This window comes from Vulpes lagopus, chromosome 14 (assembly GCF_018345385.1).
Source record: "Vulpes lagopus strain Blue_001 chromosome 14, ASM1834538v1, whole genome shotgun sequence".
Lineage (NCBI taxonomy): Eukaryota > Metazoa > Chordata > Mammalia > Carnivora > Canidae > Vulpes > Vulpes lagopus.
The window spans coordinates 8,207,006-8,232,010 of record NC_054837.1 but is presented as its reverse complement, the minus strand read 5'-3'; the positions used below and the strand labels follow the sequence as shown (position 1 = coordinate 8,232,010).

At 59.4% G+C, this 25,005-nt stretch overlaps 1 protein-coding gene across 9 annotated transcripts in view; it reads right to left on the bottom strand.

Moving 5' to 3' along the window:
• Positions 1–5,353: 5,353 nt before the first annotated feature.
• Positions 5,354–25,005, bottom strand: part of TXNRD2 (thioredoxin reductase 2) — a 49,633-nt gene continuing 29,981 nt past the window's right edge. For 7 of the 9 annotated variants that reach the window (XM_041729081.1, XM_041729083.1, XM_041729088.1 and 4 more), the window contains exons 11-18: positions 24,321–24,495; positions 14,032–14,168; positions 10,801–10,896; positions 10,419–10,511; positions 8,813–8,884; positions 8,542–8,639; positions 6,699–6,915; positions 5,354–5,610 (exon numbers count right to left, since the gene is read on the bottom strand). In XM_041729081.1, the coding sequence (XP_041585015.1) occupies positions 6,792–6,915; positions 8,542–8,639; positions 8,813–8,884; positions 10,419–10,511; positions 10,801–10,896; positions 14,032–14,168; positions 24,321–24,495 (795 nt within the window). In that variant the 3' untranslated portion in view covers positions 5,354–5,610; positions 6,699–6,791. The remainder of the gene's footprint in view (positions 5,611–6,698; positions 6,916–8,541; positions 8,640–8,812; positions 8,885–10,418; positions 10,512–10,800; positions 10,897–14,031; positions 14,169–24,320; positions 24,496–25,005) is intronic. The other 2 variants (XM_041729082.1, XM_041729086.1) reach the window with 2 other exon arrangements.

The following is a 25,005-nucleotide window of genomic DNA, read 5'->3' as shown; positions in this document are numbered from 1 at the left end:
CCGTGTGCCTGGTGCCTGGTGCCTGGGAGCCCCGGTGGGGCTAGTGGACAGTGTCAAAGGCAGGGAGCTGGGCCCAGCTGGCTCTTGAGCCCCCGCTGCTACATAACAGGGCCACATCGTCTCGTGTATATAGTCCCACTCTATTCCCAAGCATTTGGTGTTATTTGATCATCAGTTATAAGCCAAATATCCCGATTTTATTAGGAAAAAAAGAAAACCAGCTTAATTTTGTGGAACCACAAGGCCGGATCACTGTCCTGTGAAACTCTAGAGGCCAGCAGCTCAGAGGGCTTGAGCTGGGCCTGCCTCACCAGTCCTCCTGCTGTTGTCGCTGCCTCGGGATTTCCTGCCTGGAAGAGGCCGGGGCATGACCTGCCAGGCCGCAGAGGGCTCCGCTTTTCCTCAGCTGCCCCCAGGGTTCACCAGGGTCAGGTTTTCCCCCGTGAGTGCCCAGCTCTCGGCCCTGTCCTAGGGGGCCAGTTGCAAACATAGCAGGCACATAGGAGGGGGTCCCCTCGCTGCCCGCCCAGATGGCTCTGGGGCGCTGGCTTGGGTTTCGGGATTAGGGAAACCCAAGCACCGTAAAGCACGTCGAGGCTGGGATTAGGCAGGCTCAGCTCTAAGATGCTTTGCTGGGCCCCATGGGCTGATGCAACGGCCTCTTCACTGCCTTCGAAGGCACAGGTGCTTGGCCCGGAACCAGAACGTGCTGGGCTCCCAGAGCCCCGGGGTGGTGGGACCAGTAACCCGAGAGCTCGCCGGGGCTGGGCCGGCAGATGGGGGGGCAGGAGAGACAGGGCGGCGGAGCAGTCCTCTCACAGGGGTTTCTTGGGGGACTGCAAGAAGCAGTATCTGTAAAACAGCCCCATGTCCTGTCTCCTCCCCTCGGGGTGCCCCAGAGATCCAGAGCAAGTGTGGGCTCCTGGCGGGCCCTGGCTATGTGTGTTGGGGGGGGGGGTGGCACAGCTGTTGTCACTCTGGTTCCCTGAACATCACGTTGCTAGCCTGAGGTGGGTGCTGTCTGTGGCTGTGGGAGCCCAGGCTGTCTGCCGCACGTCCTTGGCCTCTGGCGAACGTTCCCGTCACGGTGGGGCCTGGCCACAGGAGGTACCAACACCAGTCACAGCTGCCAGGCAGGGACGCAGGCTCCAAGGAGCGCTGGGCATGGGATGCCCCACGCTCACAGATGTCCCCGGGCCTGGCTGCGCGACCCGACGTCTCTTTCAATTCTCTGCGGTTCTTACCTGGTGAAGCATCTCGAAAGACCAGCCTCCTTATCTCCACAGCCCGTGGCCGACGTGCCCCAAAGCTACCTGTGGGCCTCCCTCCTTCAGCAGCTTGTGTGAGGGGGCGCCCAGCAGCTCGGCTCCCCCCCAGTCCAGCCTGGGTGGAGCTGGGACGCCCGCCTGGGCAGCGAGCAGCAGAGTGGTGCCTGCAGAACCTTGGGGAACACCTGCCCCCACCGCACCCCCGTGAAAGAGCCCAGCAGAGAAGCCACTCCTCAGGTGGGCAGAGCCTGTATCCCGTGCCACCCCTGCGTCCCCACCCTGCTCCAGGAGACTGGCATCCAAGGTGTAGCTTTGCTTTATTTACCGATGCCTCAGCCTGGTACGGGACGGGCCTGAGGCATTTCCCAGAGCCACCAGGCTTCCAGCAGGAAAGGCCAGGCCCAGGATGGTGGCAGAGGAAGGACGAAAGGAGGGTCGGGCATCGGTGCTGCCCCTAGGAGTCCCGCCACCGTCTGGCTCTGGGCTTTCTCTACCAGGCACCAAGGGAAACCCGATGAGGATAGGGAAGGAGCGGGAGGCCCAGGGCCCCAGGTGACGGGCAGTGGGGTCCCTGGTGCTAGGAGGGTAAAGGCTGGTAGGGCCCTGGCCTGCGGGGGGCTCCGATGGACGGACACCTGGTCCTGTGCTGCAATGGCTACATCCCCTGCCCTGTCCTTGATTCTTGTCTCTGCCCCAGAATGGCTGGGCCTGAGGTGAGGGAGGGAAAAGCCACGGCCCCCACATCAGGCCAGAGGTCCACAGCCTGTGAGTTCAAGGCCAGAAGGGAGCATCTTCCCCTGAGGCTAGGGGCTGCCTCCAGCAGCCAGGCCCAGATGTTGCCAAGTAGCCAAGCACCCTCACCTTCTGGGTCGAGAGCTGGTTTAGACTGAGAACACCTTACTGCTGCTCACTCACCCTGGGGGCAAGCTCCCAACCCGCCTCTGGCAGCGAGCAGGCCAGTGTGCCCTGCATACACCCTGACCGGGACCCAAGGGTGGGCCAAGTGGGAGCAGTGGGCAGGGACAAGGAAGAAGGTGGGTGGGTGGAGGCCAGGGCAGGGCAGGTTGGGCAGGCAGGGGGCACTCAGGGACCCCAGAGTGGAGACGGGTGAAGGAGTGGCCCCCAAGGGACACAGAGATGGGGGGTAGTCTGGGACCTGGAAGGCCTGGCGGGGTGAGTATGCCAGTGTGGGGAGACAGGAATGGCCCTGGCAGCCGGGCCCCCACCCTAGCCCAGGCCCTGACCAGCAGCCCAGCACGGGGGAACCTCTGGTGACGTACTTAGAAGAGCTAGCTGTCTACATGTGGACTTCCCGTGAATGGTAGGAGCCCACCCTGCCAGGGAGCCCCCTCCCCAGAACGGGCCTGGCACCCAGAGCCAGAACAATCTGGAGGGCTCAATGGCATGGCCTGGTGGCCCTAAGCCTCGGGAGGTGGCATAGCTCCTGATGACTCGGGCGTCTGGTCTTGCAGGGTCCTGGGTCCGTGGCAGCTCCTGACAGCTGGGTGTGCAGCGGTGAGCGAGGGCCGAAGGTCCCCGTCCCGCCCCAGGGCCCAGGGCCCAGGCCACACCTCGGAGCTGCTACCCACCTGAGCCAGGTGAGGTGAGGCGTATGGCCGAGACACAGCCAGGCTAGCCACCCTGGGGACCTCAGGGGCAAGCCCAAACCTGAGGCCACAGATACAGACACCCCAAACCGCAGGCGCCACCTGACACCAAGCTGTTTCTCACGGGGCAACTCCACCTGTGAGGGCCCCTGGCTGGGCACAGCGGTCACTTCCTCTGCCAGGCCTCCCCGCCATGTGAGAGCACAGCCAAGGCGTGTGTGGGGAGGGTGTCCCCCAGCCAGTACCCAGCGAAGCTGGCAGTCCCAGCCGGGCTGCGGGATGTGGGGGCGGCCACAGCAGGGCTTGAGCGTCTGGGCCACCTTCCATGGGCTGCCGCCACCTCTTGTGCTCCCACAATTGGTCCCAGGTATCCTCAGCCTGCCCCTCTGGTTCTCGGTCCAGCCCTCCATGATAACTCGGCACCCCTCCTCCGTGGAGCTGCCTTCCCGGCAGCCTCAGGATCTTTGGAGACAGTAGCTCATGAGGCTGAGGGGGGAGAGGGGTGGTGGGTGACCAGAGGGTGACCTGCCCTGCTTCACAGCCGAGGGGGAGGCACAGAAGGGGTAGTCCGGCCCCTGAGCAGCAGCACCTCCCCCACCAACAACGTCATTGCAAAATCTGGAGCCATGAGCAGAAGCGTGCAGGACATCGCTGGGTGGTTACAGGTCACACGGAACCATCTGAGGAATTGAAATCATATTTTCATTGCATCATAAAAACACGCCAAGGTGTTGGGAAGGTAGGCGTGGAGCCAGGAGAGCACCTGGCCTGTGCTGCTCTGGCCCCTCCCTGAGCTCCTTGGTGGGGACGGAGACAGGGCAGGGGTGGGCCCGGGGGGAGGCTTTGGGCCACACGGTGAGTCTGGACCTGGGCAGTCCATGGGACACACAGGAAAGAAGCCACCGTGGTCCTGCTCTCACTCAGACTGCAGCCCCGAATGCATGGACGGGGGACCTCAGGCTGTCAGCCATAGGCTCCACCAAGCAGCAGGAGCGTGGGGGGAGTCCCTGCTGCTGAACCGCATGGCCAGGCAGGCATGTGCTGATGCAGCACATGGTCCCGAAGGCGGCCTGGGTGGTGACAGTTGCCAGCGTGGGCCTTCCGCGGCAGGCTTTCACTCGGCATGCCCACTGGCTGTGACCCGGGCCAGGCCTCAGCCCATGGTTTACCAGGAAGGGGGGGCGCCTGGGTCTCCTGCACGGGGCTATCCCTTGCCCTCCCCCAGGAGCTGTCCTGTCCCTGTCTGATGGACAGTGAGGCTGGCGGGGCCCAGGACCACGGATGCCTCTCCGCTAGGGGGGCACAGGCTGGGTGAACGGGCCAGGCCCAGCGTGGGGGGCGCAGTGGTTACAGACTCCACAGGTACGCGGAGCAAGGCCCCTTCTGGGGAAAGGGTGTGGAAGAAAACCACGGAGGGGGGGAGTGTTGTGGGGACATAGACACGGGGCTGGTGCTCGGCTGACCCGTGGGGTGGGCAGGCAGGTGAGGAGCCCCCGCCCCAGAGACCACCTGGTGTGTGCTCAGGGCTCCCACTCGGGCTGTGTCGTTTCCACCATCACACAAAGCCCCAAAGCCACTCTAAGGGTTCCGTTTGCCCCGTGGCAGGGGCCTGGCCCCCCCAGCGGCCCAGCTGCGTTGCCGCCCTCTACAGACCTCACCCTTTGCCTCCAAGGCAGGGGAACACCTCACCCCCAGCACGGAGGGGGGCCCTCCCCGCACCTTCCGAGGCAGGGGCGCGCCACCAACCGTGCGTTAAATGGGACACGGCTGACGTCTCGCTGCACTTGTCAGGAGGGCGCTGGCCCAGCCCTGCACTCGGCAGCTTAATTGGGCGTCTGAGAGCTCCTGCACGCGCTGCACGCCGGGCGAGCGTCGGAGGCTCCCGCAGGCCCATTAGGTGCAAAGACATTCCTTTGTTCGCTGACAAGCAGGGTCCCATCCAGGGCTCCCGGGCGGGCAGACTAAGTGCTGTTTTCTTAAGGAAGACACGAGATTAGCCGCCGCTAAAGCCCCAGCACAATGCAGGCCCTGCCCGTCACTGTCAGCCCGCTCTCCGCACTGAGTGACAGGCCGGTGGGCCCAGCGCCGCTCCCTCGGCCCATCAAGCCTCAATGCACAGGATTAGCCTGAGCGCAGAGACAACCAGCTGGGAGGGCGCAGTGGGAGCAGAACGAGGTGCCCGACGTCCAGGGGACAGAGCCCCCGCCACCCCTGCCAGCTCCCGTCACTGGGCCACAGCGCTGGCAGGTCCCAGCCCTCCGGAGCGCCGCCTGGCTCGGACCCGAGCCCTGCAGAGGACCCTGGGGGAGAAGGGCTCGGGGGTCCCGAGGTGTGGCCACTGGGGTGCCACCCTGCCCCCTGTGCAGCACAGCTTCAAGGCGGTTCCTGGACAAGGGTGAGGAGGCGGAGCGTGGGTGACAGGCTGGTGGCTGGGCCCCCCCACCGGGCCCTCCTGGGGTGCTGGAGGCCGCACACATGTCAGGAAAACACCCTCTTTATTTACATTCCAGAAACGCCAGGGGGCTCGGACGTGGGCAGCCCACAGGGGGGTTTCCGCACACGTTGTCATCTTCTGGCATCAGGGCCTGGTGGGGCTGGTCCAGGTGGGAGGGTGCGTGAGGGGCTGGGGCTCAGCGCCCCAGAGCCATCCCTGCAGGGCACGCGGCAGTCCGTCCAGGGGCCACCCATGCCAACTACCTCGGGGCTCTCCAGGCAGGGGTGAGGCCTCCAGCGTCCTACAACAATGGGGGGCAGGGGGGCAGCATGGGGTAGTCACACGGGCCCCGCATTTGCCTGGCCACGTCTCCCATGCCAAACACAAGGACTGTCTGGGGACAGAAGAGGAACGGACCCCAGGGAGAGCCCCCGCCCTTGCCACACTGACACACCACAGCGAAACCCATGCTAGGAAAAAAGATTTTGAAATGATAAAAATTTACGGCGGGCTCTGAACAAAACGGCTCTGTCAGGTATGATGTTCCAGGAAGAGCTTCCTCAGGATGCCCCTCGCTTGTCTGCGTTGAGGGCAGCCCTGGCTGGGGCAGAGCAGGGGCCCGGGCTGTGCCCAGCGAGGCCGTGGGCCCCGGGCAGATCCATGGGACCCTCGACTGCCACTCAGCCCCTCAGGTCTGCTTGAGGGCATCTTGAGGCCCCCCCTGTCCCTAGTCTACTTCAGCCCTCAGGACCCCCACCCCAGAGGGGCTGATGGGGGTCCCCGCAGGCTGGGCTGCCAAGCCCAGGGAATGCTGCCACAGGGGCAGCCGAGTAGGCCCTGACCCCACGCAGCCTTCTGGCCACGGTCAGGGAGGGACTCGCGATTTCCTCCTCCTCAGAAGAGGGCTGGGATGAACAGACCCCAGGGCTCCCGCCTGCCGCCTTCAGCCTCTGACAGAACCAGATGTGCGCGGCTGCCGTGCACAGGGCAGGGTCTCCACCTTCTGGGCGACACAGAAAGGAGCCGACGCGGCTGTGCACGAAGCAAAGCTGGAGAGGGAGGGTGCTCTGGCCACCCAGCGGCCCAGGAGCTCAGCCAGGGGACGCCTTCCACACCCAGTGTCCCCCCACCCCTGACGATAGGCCACTGTGTCGTGACCCAGCCCCAAGACACTTCCTGCATCTGGGAGCAGCCAGGCCAGGCCAGTGTCTGGGGGACGCTGGGGGGCGCACACGGCCTCCTTCCCCGCCAGGCTTCTTCAGCCCCTGCATCCTGAGCACAGGGCTGCCCTGTCTGAAGCAGCACGGCAGGTGTGGCCTCCCATGCACCCGGAGACAGCAAATCACAGTGGCACCCTGCCCCCCTTCCATCCTTCAACACAGAGCCTACCTCATGTACCTGGATCTGAGCCTCCGAAGAACCTGGCTGTGGGGCTACCGGTGTGCCACGGGCTCTTGGCCTGGCAGGGATGGCTGCTTACCCTCAGCAGCCCGTCACAGTGGGGTCTAGGCCCGAGCGCTTGGTGATACGCAGCTTGGCCACCTCCTCAGCACAGGTGGGGTGGATGCCCACGGTCCGCATCACCTGCGCATAGGAGGCTCCACACCTGCACACGGGGATGGGAGATTCAGGTCACCAGTCAGTGCAGGGTGGCATGTCCACATCCTCCCATCCCTTGGGAGATGACACACGGGGAGGGCCTTGGAAGGGCCCTTGGGAGGGCCATGGCCTCCTCACTGCTCCCCAGCCCTGGCCCCAACCCTCTCTTCCACCAACACCTATGCTGGACCTGCCCCACACTGCCCCAGCAAATGCCAATCAGCCCCACTTCGGGCCCACCTCCCACCTACCTCCCCCGCACCCCCAATCACTTGCTCCATCCTGGTTTCCCACTGCTCCCACCCCACCAGGCACTGCCCCACCTCGGCCCGTGGCTGGTCCTTCTGTGAGCCCACTCCCTCTCCCCACCTGTCCCAGCAAGACCGAGCCCACGGCTTACCACTGCGGCCTACACCTTCTCAGCCCCTGCCCAGTCCTGCTCACCTGATTTTCTCACTCGCGTGCCCCCCTCCCCGCAGCAGCGACCATCCCCGGGGCACCTCCTCAGAGACAGTGAGCGTGGACTCCCCACAGGGCGCTCCCACCATCCACAGACCAGGCTGCAACAAACAGCCCTTCTTGCGTCTCCGTACGCACGTCAGGATATCTAGTGGGTGAGCTCCCGGCACGAACAAGTGTGTGCCTTGTGGACAGGAGGCCCCCGTGGGAGGGGCCAGTTCACACCCTCCTCCTGTGTCTGAACACGGGTTCCTCACTCCACTGATTTGCTCCAACCTTCTGCGTCTCCACTGGGCAGATGCTGGAAACCATCACCACTGGATTGGACAGTTTCAAACCTTTTAACCCTCCTTGGCCAAAATGGTTTCTCAGTGTTTTAATTACATTAAACATTTCTACTATTAATTTTAATTTTCTTTTTCTGTGAATTGCTCGCTCGTGTTTTCTATTGGCTCTGTCCTGTAATTATTATGGTTACCTGCCAGGAAGCCTGGGGTGCCCCTGGGGTATCTGGACTAGTCCCTCATGGCCCCCGTCAGTCTTCCCAGGTCCCTCCCTGTCCTCACACTTCCCACCTCCACCAACCTCTGAGGCTGGACCTTGGCCACAGCCACAGGCCCCCAGTGCCTATGGGGCTCCAGGTGGCCCTTGCAGCCCCTCTCTGCTCCTTTACTTCCACTTCACCTTCCACCCTCCTGCCTCTGAGGACCACCCCCACCCAGAGCCTCCATCAAGGCCCTACTAAGCACAGCCCGGGCCCAAGACCCAGGTGTGGAAAACACTTGCGGGCTGTGGGGCAGCTCTCCCAGACCTGCCGGGGTGCCTGGCCATGTGAAGGAGGGCCCCGACCCTGCTCATTCTAAGGAGAGAATACCCAAACTGTGACACCCCACCCCCGACACCATGGCGAGGGACAGAACCCCTCCCCTTGCCCTCCAGGTGGCCCAGCCACAGACCCATGTGGTATGGCTGGCTTAATAGCAACTGGCTGGAGAAGCAAGCTGCCTCTCCTGTGATGGGACCTGCCACGTCTGAGGAGATGCTCTGCTGAAAACACATAAGGCTATGTAAGGGCGACATCGACGCAGCAGACTCCTGATTACCGTGCCCTGCTCAGCTTTCAGAGGGACGCCAGTCTGAGCATCGCGCAACGCTGACATTCCTCTGCACTTACTTGATCCCCAGAGCAAATCCTTGAGTGACTTCGCCCGCGTTGGGACCGAGGAAGTGCAGGCCCAGGACCAGCTGCGGGGGCTTCCGCAGGCACACCATCTGAAAGCCACACTGTCAATGGTCAGCCCGGCTGGAGATGGGACCCCTGGCTGCATGGGTGGCCCTGGCCTGGGGTGCGGGTGATTGCACGGGGCTTCCTCACCCTGGGTGCCAGCTCTTCCCCTGCCTCTCACCTCCGGGCATGCCCGGCCCTGGACCACAAGGACACTCACCTTTACGTAACACTGGGACGCATCCCGTTCAGCCACTGTGAACTCCAGTGGTTTATAATACGCGTGATAAACCTAAGTGACAAGATACCGATGCTTGGACTCAGCAGCCTCTTGGTTTGCAGGGATGTGGTGGGGACCCAGAGCCACCCACGTGGCCTACAGGTTGTGGTCTGGGGGAAGGACCGCCTGAGCTGGCCATGAATAGCACCCCTCTGTCTCCCACACAAAGACAGACTATGGCTGGAGCCACATTGTTTGCGGGACAGAACTTCTCCCACCCAGGCCCGACGCCCCCATGGACCACAGCTGCAGGGTGGGCACCAGACTGGCTGCGTGCAGCCCATGGGGTCTTGTCACAGAGCCTGAGGCTCAGCGCAGGGTGCGGTGCCCCCAGGACCACACGTCAGGTAGATGCTGCAGCGTGGACAGGGTGATTGCAGGCCGTGGAAGGGGGTGCCCAGCCCACCCGGCGGCTGTCTGGCCTCCCAGGGGTGCCCTGGTGCTGGCTGGGCCCTCACTTGAGCAAGGAGGAGGAGGACGGCATGGGGAGGCCCCCAGCCCACACTGGAGCTGTCGGCCAAAGGCTTTCAGCACCCGAGAAGAGCTCGACAGCGTGTTCGGGGCTGCGGCCAAGTAAAAAATGAGCAGGGCCCTCACATGTGCTGCACAGCCATTATTAATTAATGGAACTTCAGAGAATATTGTTCTAACTAAGACAGAGTTGAAAAGAAAACAAACAAAGAGTATTTGGCCATTCAACATCGTGAAACATAAAACATTATAGAATGCCACGAACATATGTCCCCATGTACTTGTGATGAATCAAACAAAAATAGCAAATAAAGTGCTGGGCGGAAGGCTGGCCTGTCAGGCCCGGCCCGTGATGGAGGGGACCGGGGCACTGGGGCAAGAGGCAGGCCCTGCAACTCAGTGACTCATTCCCAAAGGGCACTAGGCCCGTGATGGTGGCCACATGGGGTCTGGTTTCTCCTGGTCCGTCTGCAGGCTGCTGCAGTAGCAAGATGAGGCCACAGCAAAGGCTCCCAGCACCCACAGCCTGGTAGGTTTCAAAGCCTCCCCCATCATGCCAGGCCACCTCGGGCACCCTCTGGGGCCACCCCAGGGCCACGGCCGGCTGGCTGAGCAGATTCCAGAAGCAGCCTTCCTCTGGGTGAGTAGCTAGTCAGGGCTGTTGGGGGCCTGTGAGGCCTAGCTGGCTCTCAGATAAGGAACAGAGGCGGGGGTGGCGGGGAGGCGGAGGTACCCGCGGGCAGGAGCAGGGCTGGAGCAGGGCCGGGGGTGGGGAGCAGAAGCCTACAGCAGATGACGGCTGGAGGGTAAGAGAAGCTTTCCCAGGTGGAGGGAGACACGTGGCCCTGCGAGGGGCCACACCCTAAGGGGGCCCTCATCTTCTGGACTGTCCTCCAGCGCTCCTGTCCCACACGTCCCTTCATGTCGTGTCGCTGGGGCCCCCTGCCCTACCCTGCCAAACCACAGGTCCTGGGACGCAGGGGCACCAGCACTCCTGCTTGCCCTCCAGGCCCCCTCTGGGGAGGGGCTGTCATTGGGGTGTGAGTGCCACACAGGCCTCAGGGTCCCGACTTACCTCCACATGCTCCTCTCCATGGCGAGCCATGGCCTCCTCCTCTGACAGCCCCACACAGCCGTACTCCAGTGGGGTGAAGACTGTGGTGGGGACCTGAAAAGCAGGTCCCAAGTGAGCTATGCCCTGTGGGACACAGAGCTGAAGATCCCCACTCTGGGGCACAAGGAAAAACAAGGACAGGCCAGGTCCCCAGACGTGCTGGCTACAGCCTGCGGGGGGTGGGGGGGGTGGGAGGGGCACCCACAAAGCGAACCTCACATGCGTGCACATGCACACGCGGCAGCACACGTGCAAGTGTTGGCACATATGTACGTGCATGCACAGCCCACGCCCTCTGGAAGAGCCGCGGCCGTCTCCAGGCCGGAGGGCAGGGGGTACTCACGTTGTCATAATCCATCACGTCCGAGGCCTGACCGCACAGCCGCTGGGCCAGGAGCCTTCCTGCCATTATAGCCGTGGGTGTCAGCTCGGGCCGCCCCTGAGGCAAGGAAGGAGCCCGGGTCACTCTGGCACATCCGAGACTGTGCGGCACCCCTGCCACCCCTCGCACCTTCCTGGTGAAGCTTCTCCCTTTCAGTTTGCCTCTGGGTGCCAGGGCCCTCAGCGGGTTTGCTCCTTCTCCTGCTTGCTTGCCTCCATCCGGCTCTGGGGAGATCCCTGTGCTTACGACTCCCTTAGCCAGAAGAGCAGGTGAGCTGCCAATGAGCCCAGCCATGCCACCCACACTCGCCGGTGACTTCTCTCTGAACCCCTTCTTCATGTGGGTGATCTTGGAGAGCTGAAACCTCAACAAAGCTCGAAGGAGATCCTGCTACTATTCCCCTGTCCGCATTAACCGGGATTCACTCTAAAGCGGGCCCTGGAAGCATTTCTTGTGCTCCTGACAAGAAGCTTGGCTTGCACGTCACAGTCCATCACAAATCCCAAGTCAGAATGGCGTGCCGCTGGAGGGCCTTCTGTCCCTGGGTGTGTCCTGCTGGGGGACCGGGGCGGGGGGGCGGGGCACGGCCCCCAGTGTTCCTACACACGTCAGCCTGGGACCGGCTGTCAATCACCTCTGCAGCAGCAGGAAATACAGATGTTGTTTGACATTCCAGAAATGAATAGAGATCCGCAGAGATAAACTCGTGAAAGCAGCCCGCGCATTCCACCGGGCCTGACTACGGAAACGTCCATGCGCACAGCACACAATATGTCACTAGACAATGGCTGTCCCGCCTGCCTGCTGGACTCGTCCCCACCTCACCGGACCACTGGGGTGTTAACTCTTTTGACGGCCCAGAATGACCTTTCCCACTGAGTGGATTTAATATTTCAATAAATATAGCCTTTGCGTGTGCTATTTCCAGCACTACAGTCTGGAACACTATGGTTTCCACTACGCTGGCGCCACCCTCAGCTCCTGGGCTGTGCAGAAAGCCCAGTATCATACGTGTGGCACTCTCTCCCAGGACTACCGGTGCTGCAGCACACAGGATGAACACAGAAGGTGCCCTCAGAGAATGACGCGTCCCCACTGGCAGAGATCACACGAGCAACAGCACTGCCCAGTCATGCCCAGTCAAGCAGGCACGTGAAGCCACTCACTTCCATCCACAGGAGCAGGCCAACTAGACGGTCAGAGGTGACTTGGTGGGAGGAGTGGCTGCAGCTCTGACACCTGCTCCAGCAAGCTGTACCTATGGTCCTGCCTCCATTTGGCGGTCTGCTCCCCACGTACCATTTCCTGAACCTGGCAGCCTGAAGGACTCAAGTGGCAGCCGCTTGGCTCAATGTCAGCACTGACCACAGCCAGTGGGTGACCTCTCTGGTACACTGGGCATAGCAGGGGCCATGTGTCCTGGTAGGAGGGGTCTGAATGGGGTCAAGTGTCTGCAGGACAGACCTGTGCCAGATGGGGAGGCTGGCCTCTCAGGAACAAAAGGGAGGCCCAGGCTTGTGTGGCTTCCTGCCCTGGTCTGTCTCTACGAGTGTGCCAAGCTCTCTGGAAGACCCACCCATCACGAGCTGCAGCAGAGGCTGAGGGAGGGATGGTCCCACAGCACTGGGGAAAACTGCCACCTGTACCCCTCGGCTCTGGGATGCCCCACCCACGGACTCATTCGCCATAGATACTGGTTCCCCCTACCCCCAGGCATTTCCCAAAGTGGGTTCTGGGGTGTGGGTGGGTGAGGCAGTGCTTGCAGTCTCGGGTAGGCACAAGCATCTTCGCTGAGCTTGCCCGGGCCCTCTAGCTCACTCTGCTCCTCCCTCAGGTCTCCCTTGACCGCGTACTATGCATCCTCTGACATCCACCTGAAACAGTTCACTTACTTACTTGTCATCTGTGACCCCGACCAGAATGCCACTATAAGGCCTAGGACTTTTATCTGTTCCTGCAGTGGCTACAGAAATCAGAAAAGTGGCTGGTGCCAGAGCACCTCATGGTGGGTTTAACAGCATCCCCCAAATTCGTGTCTGCCTGGAACCTCAGAATGGGGCCTTGTTTGGAAATGAGGCTCTTTGCAAATGTAATGAAGGAAAGAATTGAATCATTTAGGGTTGGTCACTTAGGGTGGCCCTAAATCCAATGGGCTTTTCTCCTGAGAAAAAAGAAACAAGGACGGTTGCACACATGCACACACACGATCACGGGCAGAGAGTGCTGCAGCTCTGAGTCTGGACCGCCTGCCGAATGAGCACACATCCTCCCCTAGAGGCTTAGAGGGAGCACAGCCCAACCCATACCTTGACTGCAGACTTCTGGCCTCCAGCATGTGAGAGAATACATTTGTCTATCTAAGCCACCCCGTGGTGATTTGTAACAGCAGCCCCAGGAAGCTAACGTGTCAGGAACGCTGGCAGGACGCTGGCAGGTCTGGCCACCAAGAGGTCCGCAGGGGTCTGGGGGCCCGGTGTATCTCTCAGGCTCCTTTGCCAGGGTCCCTCCTGAGCCACCTTCCTTAGGCCATGCTGTGCATGTATAGGATAGGCCGACGGCTCCTGAGGCTTTGGGAATGTGAGGGTCCCACAGCTGGCCGGCCATGAAGAGGCCACAAAGAGGGGTGCGGTGCTGACCAGATGCCTCCCAGGCTAGGGTAAGGCTTCCACCAGGGACCCGCAGGGGAGGACCAGGCAGGCTTGGTGAGTGGGACTGTGTCCACATGCCCTGTCCCCATCTGACAGCCTGGGCAGGGAGAGTACTGACCCACCCACAAGTTAGAAGGTAAACCAAGGCCAGGAGGTCAGCTCGGTGCTGCAGGGCCAAACAAGGCTGTGCCCAGCAGCAGCATTTCCAGGGCTCTGCACCTCCATCCCGCCATCGGGAAGTTGAGGCCCACGTTGTGTGCAAACAGATGTCCTTCCCTCAGAGCCACACGTGGGGAGATTTCAGAATAGCAATTTGCTGATGGCGCTTTGGGTTTTTAAGCCTGCCCCACTGCTCCAGACAGAAAGGAGGAACATTCGAGCAAGCAGAGGCTGGTGACCAATCCTTCCCAGAAGTTGAGTCCAACAGCACTTGGGGTTTGGCCCAGAGGTTCCGTGAGCCTTGTTAGGTGCACGAGGTTGGGAGGCAGGTGCAGGCTGGGGTTGGGGGATGGGGTGCGAGACCATGGGCAGGTGCAGGCTGTACCTCTGCTACGTCTCCGATGGCATAAATGTGGGGGACGGAGGTGGCCTCCTGAGCATTGACCAGGATCTTCTGACTGTTGGGGTTGGTGTTTACTCCAGCCTTCTCCAAATTCAGACTTTTGGTTTCTGGAATTCGACCTGAAGAAGTAAAGAGAAAGCTGAAAGACTTGTAGCAGGTCTGACGGAGATTCCTTGGTTTATTCAGAACACTTGCCAGCATGCGCACTTGGAATTGGGAAGACGTCAAGCACAGCAGCGTCGAGGGGCTCCCAGCCTCTGTGGGCCTCACACGCATGCACATCCACCCCTACACCTTTATCTGCACAAAGGAGCAGGACCCGGAGGAACAGAAAGGAAGGAAAAGGGGTGGAGGACGCAGAGACAGGGATAGGTCTTCTCTGAATATATCCTGCAACACAATTTTGGTTTTTAAATCATATACATAGTTTTTATATCCAAACAACAAAAAAATAAATAAATAATGGGGGGGGTAGTTCCTGTACCTTGTAAAGAACCTGAAACAAATGGGCCTCATTGGATATGCAGCTGATAACTGAGTATATACAGAGATAATTTGCTCAGGAGACTATGGTAACCCATATTCCCACCATGTGTCCTAAGAGAATTATGTCCAAACAATAAATAAAGCTGCAGACAGACCTTATGTGCCATTCAAAGACAGTTAAAACAACATAAAGTCAAATTTGAATTGGAAATTCATTTTTTTTTAATACAAAGTTCCTATGGCTTCTGACCACAGAAAAAGTCTAGAAGTAGTGACAACCCAAGAATGTTTGTGCCCCCTCCCTGGACGGTGATCTCAACCCTTCCCCACCGCGGGACTGAGCTCTGGGGAGCTGGCCCACATCAGGCCTGGATGCCCGGTGGACACAGCAGAGCGTGATCAGAGGTCACCACAGCTGTAGCTGCAGACACCACCGGTCCTGAGGGGAGAGGCCATGGAATATACAGAACCCGGGCCTCTCACGGAAGCCGTGGCTCCTGTCACATGTGCATACTTTCCAGCGGCGCCAGGATGCACGTGTGTGTCTCAGTCTCTGTGGAGCACATCTGGGGGATGGCCTCCTGAGTCTCCACGTGGCCCTTCCTAGGGTAAGGCGTCATCCCTCCCACTCTGCCCGTGATGCTGGGGCTCCCACCCTCCCACAGGGTGCTCTTCCTGTAGGCTCATACAGGACGGTGCTTCGTGGTGGATTAATGCTTCTATCCTGCCACCAGACGGTGTTTGCATGAATAAGCTGAGGCCTGCTGTCCCCAGAGTCGGGCAGCAGGACGTCCTCTGGAGGAGGCAGTGAAAATGCACGGACTTATGTCCTGCTCAGGGCTGGCCCCACAGACCCTCTCCGGCAGCCAGCGCAGGGCTGAGCATATGGGGCTAGAGTCAGGCCGTGGGCAGCTCCACACAAGGAGCCCTCAGCTCCTCTGCTAGGGTGCCTGTGGCACCTGCCTGGCCCACATCCCCAGCCTGGAGACCTCTAGAGCCGAGAATGGAGACGGGCAGAAAGACAGAGCCCAAAACCAAGCACAGGGTGCGGTCATTTTGGCTAATACTGATGAGCACACCTTGGACGCAAAGGCCAGCAGGGGCAGGAGATGGTGGCACCGGCCTCCCTGCCAGGCTTCACGTGCTTCCAGCCCTGGGCCTTGTCACAGGGGCTATCACAGGGGCTGCCGGAACAGGCGCCTTGCTCCCAGCCTGAGATAATGCAGCCTCACTGAGCCGGGGTGGCTAAGATGGCCCTTCCTGTGGGGCCCTGGGAGGGCAGTGGCAGCCCCTTGGGGCTCCGGCGGCTCCCGGTATCCCCTAAAGGCAAAGACGAATGGTTTCAAAGGCCCGGTTCCCACAGCTCATGGTGGCTCAGATACACCAGAGGTCGGGTGGCGGGTGGTGCCAATCTGAACATCTGGTAGACCTAGTCCTGTGAAAGGGAAACCTTAAGTCTCCAGCTGCTCTCCCAGAGTGGGAAGTCAAAACACAGAGACTCAACTAAGCCGCGCTTCTCAAGTTCACGGGGAGCCGGCTCCGGCCTCTTCACTCTGCTTGGCCGCAGCAATCAGGTACTGGGCGGGCCGACCCCCATCGCCCAGCATACCAGACACTGGCGGCGAGACAGGAGGCTCTGGAGGTCCCTGCCCTCTGACAGCACCAGGGCCAGCCCCCGTCCTGTGAATGGAGATGCACGGGTGTGCAGGGCGCACCCTGTCACACTGGTCAGCGTCCTGCCCTAGACGAGGCAGCCTGGGAACCCTGAGTCTAGGAAGGGACTAGAATGTGCTGTGCCTCAAGCAAGGAAGGAGCTGGGCCCAGTGGGCAGGCCTGGTGGGGGTCTGCGGAGTGGGCCGAGGGTCCCTGCAGGTAGGGAAGACTCAGAGTTGGGCCCTCAGACTCTCCCCAGACCCCCAGTTCTGGCAGGCAGGCATACAGCAGGCCCATGGCCTCCTGGTGATTGCTCCAGGCTGAGGCTGGAGTGTCCGAGGACAATGTTGGAGGCCCACAGACCATGGGCCATGCTGTGCTCCTGCCTGACTGGTCAGTAGAGGCCAGGAACGTTTCCTCCTATATCTCCTGGTAACCACGGGAACCACACACCTCGTGGATGTCAGTCTAACCACATCCAAGGTCTCAAAGAATATCAGATGAATTTAAAATATCAAGATGCTGTTAAAAGGAACAGCAGTGGGGGTAGACAGAATGAATATGCCCAACTTGTGGAAGGCAGTCTACTGATACTTCTGGAAAGAACAGTGAAGGGAAAAAAAGAGGCTGCACCGAACAGAGATGGCCCTCAAAGGACAGCCATGGGCACATCAGGTTTTGGAAGCTGTGCTGGTAGGGCCTGGGGGGTGGGGGTGGGGGGAGGCCTGGGCAGGGGTCTAGCTCCACCCAGGCACCCCATTCTGTGGGGCCATGCCCCTGAGCTGTAGTAGGCCCCCGCCAGCTCCATGTGGCCACAACCAGGATGTGGGCCTCACTGAGCAAACAACCTGGACGTGGTCATGGAGGAGGGAGAGACGTACCCCAGGACACTCCAAGTTTGTTCCTTTGTGCTCAGATCAGGTTCATGTCTCCCCACAGGTGCAGGGCCCCCACTCAGCTCATGCCTGGAGCTCCCAAGGAAGACAGATAATGGGTGCTGGGGTGGGGACCCAGTGGCTGGCCGTGCAAGCAGGGCAGCTCTGGCCCCACGGACAGCACCCAGTCTGCGTCAGAAGCAAGACTCAGGCAACCCCTAAAGTCTTCTCCCTGACAATTTCCCTCTAATACAAAAATAAAGGTATCACTCCTCAGGCGATTTGGGAGAAGAGAGGAGTCCCCATGGCACCACCCCGTGCATCACCCTGTATGTCTCACATTGTGCTTCCCTACCCCCAGCAGGCCATCCACTCCGCGCACTGAGGGATCTCTGCCCCCTGGGGCCTCAGCTCTTTGGCACCAGCTCTGGTCTGCTGAGTGGGCTGAATGGCTCTCCTGGACCGGCTCCCACATCTCCGCTCCCCAGACACCCCGGGATGGGATGCAGGGATCGTGTTGGTTTAGTCCCTTGGGACGTGTCCTCAGAGGGAGGCTGGCCAGCATGCAGGGCTTCCCTGGCACAGGGCTGGGAGCTGTGCCCACGCAGACAGCCCCTTCTTGGGCTTGCTCCTTCACTCCCGCTGCTGTTGTCATTTCCACTTTGATTGCCAGCACATTTACCAGTATAACCACGTACTTTGGGCCACGTATTAAGTAGCTGTGTTTTCTTCTGTGACCTTCCACTTTCTTGCCTTTTTGTCATTCATTTATATGTATCTCCATGACTTTATTGCCTTGTAAGAGCTTCTCACATGATACTCAAATGACACTCCATCATATTTACCGCAATGAGGGAGGGCGCTAAGATTCCAGATGCAAACTGTTCTCACTTTCTCCTCAGAGGCAATGTTCAGATAAACATGTGGATGGGCCCTTGGAGGTACCCCCTTCATCAGGCTCAGCCCTGTCTGCTGACCTGAGCCCCTTAGGGGACCGTGTGACTCCTGGTGTCACAGAGGCAAGACAGTCCCTCCCTCCCTCCCCAGGCCCAGCAGCCAGGACACCCCGGGGCTCTGAAGCGGTGCAAGAGGCTGCATTCCTCCTGAGAGCTCTCAGTGCAGCTGGACCAGGCCGGCCCTCTCCTCGCTACCCTGGAGTTCCACAGCTGCTGCTACCGGCCCAGGGAGGCAGCCGGGCCACCACGCTCACCCAGCCAGCTGGAGGAGGCCACAGAAGGCGGAAGGTCAGATACTTCCCAGACGGTGGCTGGCGGTCATGACTACCTCCTCAGCTGGACACAAGGATGCAGACGACTGGACACACGCAGTTTCCTCTGCCTCCTTCACCCTGTTACGGGAAGACGGGCATTCCCTCCAATTTCACGCCTGCCTGGAGCACACGTTCCGACGAGTGAAGGGCAATCCGTGTAATGAGGTAAGATTTAAGTGCCAGCAGGAGTATGACAGGGTGAATGAGGGGCTCTGATTAGACAGATGAAGTGAGTGTGTAAAAGCAGCAGCCTGAAACCCAGGGCCGGGAGGACGGGGGTCCAGGAGGCTGGGCCAGCAACCCCACGCAGGTTCACCGAGGGCCCACCCCAGGCACCCCTCCTGGGAGGCACATGTGTGGCTCCCCAGAGCCAGCTACTCCCCACTCCCACGCTGGCCTGTGGGGCACTCTGGGCCAGACACAGAAGGTGAAACTCATGCTTTTGGCACCTCTAGTCAGAGTTCTTGAGGCCTTTTAAAAATTTATTATATGTCTCTTATCATCTTTGAGACTTTAGGGCAAAGGATAATAGCAAAGGGCTTTTATTTCCATGAATGGCCCCTTCTACGTAAGCCCCAGAGCCCCAGCCACAACCTCAAGCCCCCCAAGCAGGGCGGAGTACTTGGGCTTGGGGCCCAGGCAGGGCTCAACGTTTGCTGAATGAATAAGTGATCTGAGGCTGGCGGCTTACTGTGACCCCCAGCACCGGCCACTGATCCCTAGAGGGTCCTAAAGACCCCTCTCAGCGCCTCTCCTGCGGAAACACACAGGCCTTTCCGATTTAAGCCTTTGTGTACCACCGGCAACACATAAAACAGCTCGTGTGGGCTCCTAACCCCACAGCCAGCCCTGGAACTTGGCGGGGCCTCTAGCTCGGCCCAGTTATAGCTGGGTCCACAGGAACCCCAGAGAGGAACATGTTCCCTGGCAGGTGGTAATTATCACTCTAATTACAAACATCAATATAACCTTCCTGCTGGTTGACTGCTCCCAGTAGTGCTTGCAGAATTTAAATAGTGCACATTAATGCATATAAATGATGCCCATTTATCTCCAAAAGCATTTCACTAAGGCTTTCCTCCTTCTCCTTCTCCTTCTCCTTCTCCTTCTCCTTCTCCTTCTCCTTCTCCTTCTCCTTCTTCTTCTTTCTTCTTCTTCTTCTTCTTCTTCTTCTTCTTCTTCTTCTTCTTCTTCTTCCTTCTTCTTCTTCTTCTTCTTCTTCTTCTTCTTCTTCTTCTTCTTCTTCCTTCTTCTTCTTCTTCTTCTTCTTCTTCTTCTTCTTCTCCTTCTCCTTCTCCTTCTCCTTCTTCTTCTTGTTTTTTTTTAAAGCAACTAGCTTCCACCAAGTTCTAACCATAAATACTGAAGGTGGGACACTGGGTGGCTCAGCGGTTGAGCATCTGCCTTCAGCTCAGGGCGTGATCCTGGAGCCCTGGGATTGAGTCCCACATCGGGCTCCCTGCATGGAGCCTGCTCTGCTCCTTTCTCTGCCTGCGTCTCTGCCTCTCTCTCTCTCTGTGTCTCTCATGAATAAATAAAATCTTTAATAAATAAATAAGTACATACATACATACATACTGAAGGTGACTTGGCAAAAAGACTGCGAGCGTGAAGGTAGGCCGGCCTGGGTCTGATGGCTGTAGAGGCGGAGGCGACCCTGGACACAGGCAGGAGCCAGCTTGCAGGCCCCTGGCCATGCAGGGCATCCCACGCAGAGGGCAGAGGGCCAGTCTGGGAGCACAAGGGGCTGCTCTCCTACTGCCCTTGCCTGGCCTCCATGATGGGTTAGCACCACCATGAGCCAAAGCCAAAATAAACGACAGCCACGGACTCAATGGTGCTGGGCGCAATGGTGCACCATCAAGGCCACGTGGTGTGGTGGGGACGGCCGTGGATGGCCTCAGGCCCAGCCACTTCCCTCGGCCTGTGGGAGGTACCTAAAGGAAGAGCTCCATGAATGTCTTCTTCCCCTCCCAGGCAACCTCACACACAAGCAGATTTGAGTCTTTCACAAACCTGACCTCCGTGCTAAAAAAAAAAAAAAAGGTGTTAGACTATGAGAGGCTCACGCACAGAACTTGGCCCCACACAGTTTCCTATGGCCATAGCTAGATACAGGCCCAAAGAAGAGGCCTGGTGGCCTTGGACTGGGCTTCTCTCAACACGGCGGCACCCATGCTCAGCCAGCTCCTCCCCAGCAGCCCAGAGCTAGCCATGGCTGTCCGGAGGCACCAGGGCCTGGACTGTTCCCTCCTCCTGGCCGGACTCAGAGCACTCCCACCTATAAATTCCCAACCTTGGGGGCTCCCTTCTGTTCGGTCTGTAGCCCCCAGAGCTGCACCCCAGAACTCGGCACTCGGGGGGACCTGAAGGGGCATGTCTGCGGCATGGAGGAGACATCAGCTGAATGTAGCTGTGCCAGGTGCCTCCTGTAAACTGGAGCAAGCAGTCCTGAGGGTAGAGGGAGGAGGCTCGGGCTGCAGCCCATCCTGGCAGACACACTCCGCTCCTGGGCACCACGGGCCCCCTCACTGTCCCCACGGGTGCCACCAGCTAGCTGGTGTGGTCCATGTGCACACTCTGTGGGTGGTGTCCTCAGTGTGGTAGCTGGATTCAAAGTTGGAAAGCCGGGGTGGGGGTGCTTGGGTGACTCAGTTGGCTGACTGTCTGACTCTTGATTTCAGCTCAGGTTGTGATCTCAGGGTCATGGGATCGAGCCCCATGTCGGGCTCTGTGCTCAGCGCAGAGTCGACTTGTCCCTCTCCCTCTGCTCTTCTCCCACTCATGTGTGCATGCTCTCTATCAAATACATAAATAAAATCTTTAAAAAAAAAAGTTCTAAAGCTGGGCCCCCTGTGCCTGCTGGCTCTCTTTATACTATTTTGTTTTTAAAGATTTACTTATTTATGTATTCATGAGACACACAGAGAGAGGCAGAGACACAGGCAGAGGGAGAAGCAGGCTCCACGCAGAGAGCCCAATGCGGGACTCGATCCCAGGACCCCAGGATCATGACCAGAGCTGAAGGCAGACGCTCAACCACTGAGCCACCCAGGCTCCCCCTCTTTATACCATTTTAGAGGCTCAGAGGTTACCTGTGGGTCTTCCCACAGGTAGGCAACACCAACTCCCCTAAGACAAAGTCCAAGGAAGAGGAAATGCCTGCTCCCTAACAGAGCAAGGGGACTGCTGAGCAGGCCAGGACAGCCCTCCCCAACACTCCAGGTGGGGACACCATCTGGGCCTTTGGACCGTGGCAGGACTCCTGTGGCCCAGGGAGGGACGCCCCAGAGCCACCTCCCTGGCCTTGAAAGAGGGATGGGAAACCTTCTGAGAGGCTAGAGCTGCTGAGGGCCACGGCGTCCCAGCGGCCGGTTTTCCCTCCAAGAGCCTCCAAAACAAAGTCAAAGCTAGAGCTCAGCCGCACTCCGGCTTGGAAGGGTTTCCACCCGCAAGTGTCCGCCGGACGCCCCGTCCTGCCCCTGCCCCCCACCCCCAACGGCTGAGGAGGATTCAGGCCACAACTGGTTAACTGCATGGGGTGAACTGGAGCCCGCGGCGGGTGCAGGCTGACTGTCTTCACTCAGCACTGTAATCGGCACATCTGCAGACAGGAAATCCTCCTCACTGCGAGTTCCCAGTCTATTATCTGAGACACCTGGTGTGGGTGGGTGATTCAGAGACAAACAATGAGCCGGCCCCCTGCACAGCAATTAACTGCTTTAACTGCTAATGTGTTTAATCCACCACGTGGGGATCAAGGCTGGGCCGAGGAAGAGGCTCGAGTCCTCCTGGGCTTGCAGACTGCAGGCCCACGTCACGGTCCCCTCGCACACTGTCCTCACCCGCGGGGACCCAGGCGCCAGCTCAGCCTCAGGGAAGCTCCTTGCAGCCTTGGGTGTGTATCCTCCCGACACGAGGGGCATCCTTATCTCCGGTTTTTAACACGTGTCAAAGCCCAGCTTGCGTGCACACGGAGCTCACCACTAGGGCAGGACCTATGGTCCGGGAGCTGTTGGCTGTGCCAGCCCTTCAGCCCCCTGGGTGTTTTATTTTAACCTCCTGGATCGGATCATCCTTTATTGCGAACAGAAATAATGCTCGGTTAAAGGCTTATCGGGGTAAACCAGCAGAAAACATTCCCAGTTGTTGAACTGGGAAGCGGCTCCTGATTGTTTACAAAACCTGGCCCGGGAGCGAGCAGCAAAGTCAGCACATGCCCGTACAGCCCCAGAAGGCGTGCCAGAAACCGCCGCCACCGCCAGCCACCGCAGCGCCGCCTCGGGAAGCAAGGTCAAAGGCCAAGGACTGTGAAAAGCTTCCACCCCCAGCATCAATCATGCCAGGCAGACTGTCTGGGGGATGCTCTTTTTGAAAATACAGAAAATGAAATGGACTCCTGCGGGGTGGGGGGGCGGGAAGGGCAGGCCTGAGCGCCAGGGGCTCTGCTTGTCACCCACCAGGGACCTGTCTGGAAGCTGGGAGGACCTTGAGGCTTTCCGAGGGCACAGCCCCTTGCCCTCTGAGCCACTGCCATCAGCGTGGGCTTAGCTGATGGCATATGGGTATAGGCCCTTGCCTCTGTCCAACGGCAAGAGGACGGGTGTGGGTGGTGGGGACCCTGAAGTGATATCAGGGGGACAAAGGAAGAGGCTGGGGGTGCGGATGCGAGGGGACAAGCTCACCACCTTGCCTTTTAGAATGGAGTTTAAGATAAATGTCAATTTCGGCTTCTGGATCTGAGTAGTTACACAATCTGTCACAGTGTTCAAAATAAAGCTACTCAAATTTACTTTTACGATTTGAACAAGAATATTTCTTATGGTCCTTAACTAAATTTTGGGCAAGAGGCAGTAAATCAACTCCAGGGCATTTTCCTTGCTCTTTAAATCCTCTCGTGTAGACCCCACACAAGTGAAGAGCTCCGGCTCCTCTAGAATTTATTTCGTCGTCTGATTTCCAAGCCCCCTGAGAACTCAGGAAGACCAGAGAGGCCTCTCAGAAGTACATTGCTCTGTAGATGCAGCTCCGTTCCTCCTGGGAGCCTCACTGCAGGTCCTGACAAACGCCAACATGACACCCCTCTGAGCACTCAGTAAACATTCGATTAATTGACCTGGAGGCAGATGATGATTCTCATAGCTACACAGGTTCTGAGCCCAGGTCCACAGGGAGAGGACACCTGACCAGGCTCAGCCAGAGAGACCCCAGGGAACTAGAAATGCTGAAAGGAAGACCTGGATTTCTCCTATTTCTAACATGCAAGCGGAGAGGGGGCTTAGGACGATGAGATTTCAACCCTAGAAGACAGGTATCGAGGTGGGCACAATGTCGGAGAAGGTGTGCTGCACCCAGCTCCACACGCCCCCACTAACAAGCCCGCTCACAGCGCCACCGTGCCCCAGCCACAAGCAGGCTCGCAATGGGCATGCATCTAAGCTCTCTGCTCTTCCCACCTCGCTCCATCCCTTCCCTCAGACCAGTCCAGGGCAGGCTCCTAGCCCCCTGCATCCCCACTCTCCATCCTGCGCCTTGGGGTGCAGGGAGGAGCCAGCCTGGGAGGGATGATTCCTGGCAAGGCCAGCAATGGGCTAATTGTGTCCAGCCATGCCTGCTTGGCTTTCACCCCCACAAAAAGCTGGACTCACACCTTACAGAGAACAGGAGGATGAGAACGCAACCAGCCAGCCCATGTGCGGCTGAGAAAGGCCCAAGGCTTGCGCCCCATCACTGAGCCATCTCTGGAAATCTGCAAAGTGTGGCGTCCACCAAGGCCAATAACACATCTACTCCTGCAGAGCTCAAACCAACCTGCCAGAGGTAATGGAAACAATCCCACGGGCTGTTATGATGGCCCAAGAGGTGTGCTGCGACAACTGGCCCACCTGAAAGCCAGCAGAATGAGGGGGGCCCTGGAGACAGCAGGAAGGGGAGGCGGCGCTGCAGGTCTCCATGTGTGGCTCCCACATGGCTCGGCACACCCTTACCTATGGCCCACAGGACAGTGTCGAAGGTGCCCACGTCCTCCTTGCCGGAGGTGAGGTTCTCCCAGGTAACCTGGAGCTGGCCATCTGGGAGCCTCTGCACTCTTGAGGGGGTACAGCCTCTCAGGAACCGGGTGCCTTGAGAGGCCATGTATTCCGTGACCAAGGAAGACATTTGCTGCAAAGCACAAGAGAACATGCTGTGAGGCCCAGGCGGCAGTGAGAACGTCCACTCCTGAGGACTATGGGAAGAAAGGACGTGGCCTCCTGCCTGCCTAAAAAAGCCCTAGAGGAGCCCAAGAAAGGTCCCTCCGAAGGAGAAGGCCCAGTGCTCCTCCTCCTCTGCTACACGGCCTCAGTCCATCCCTCCCTCTAGCTCCCCTCGTTCTCTGTGGAGCTGAGGGGGGACAGATCTGATGTCCCCCTTCCCCCAGCTCCTCATCCAAGGACCTGGGGCCCTTCCGTTAGGACACACTTCACCTTTGGGCTCTTCTCTAGATGCTGATGAATGAAGTCTTCGCTAAGAGCAATGACAGAGAAGCACCCCTTTCTCCTGGGGGTCCTGGCCTGGCTGACCCAGATGGTACTTGCCCCACACCTGCCACCCCTCCACCCCTGCCAAATGCTGTCACCCCCTGGGGAGTTGGGACGGTAGGCAGGCCCCTCTGCTCCCCACCAAGATATGCAA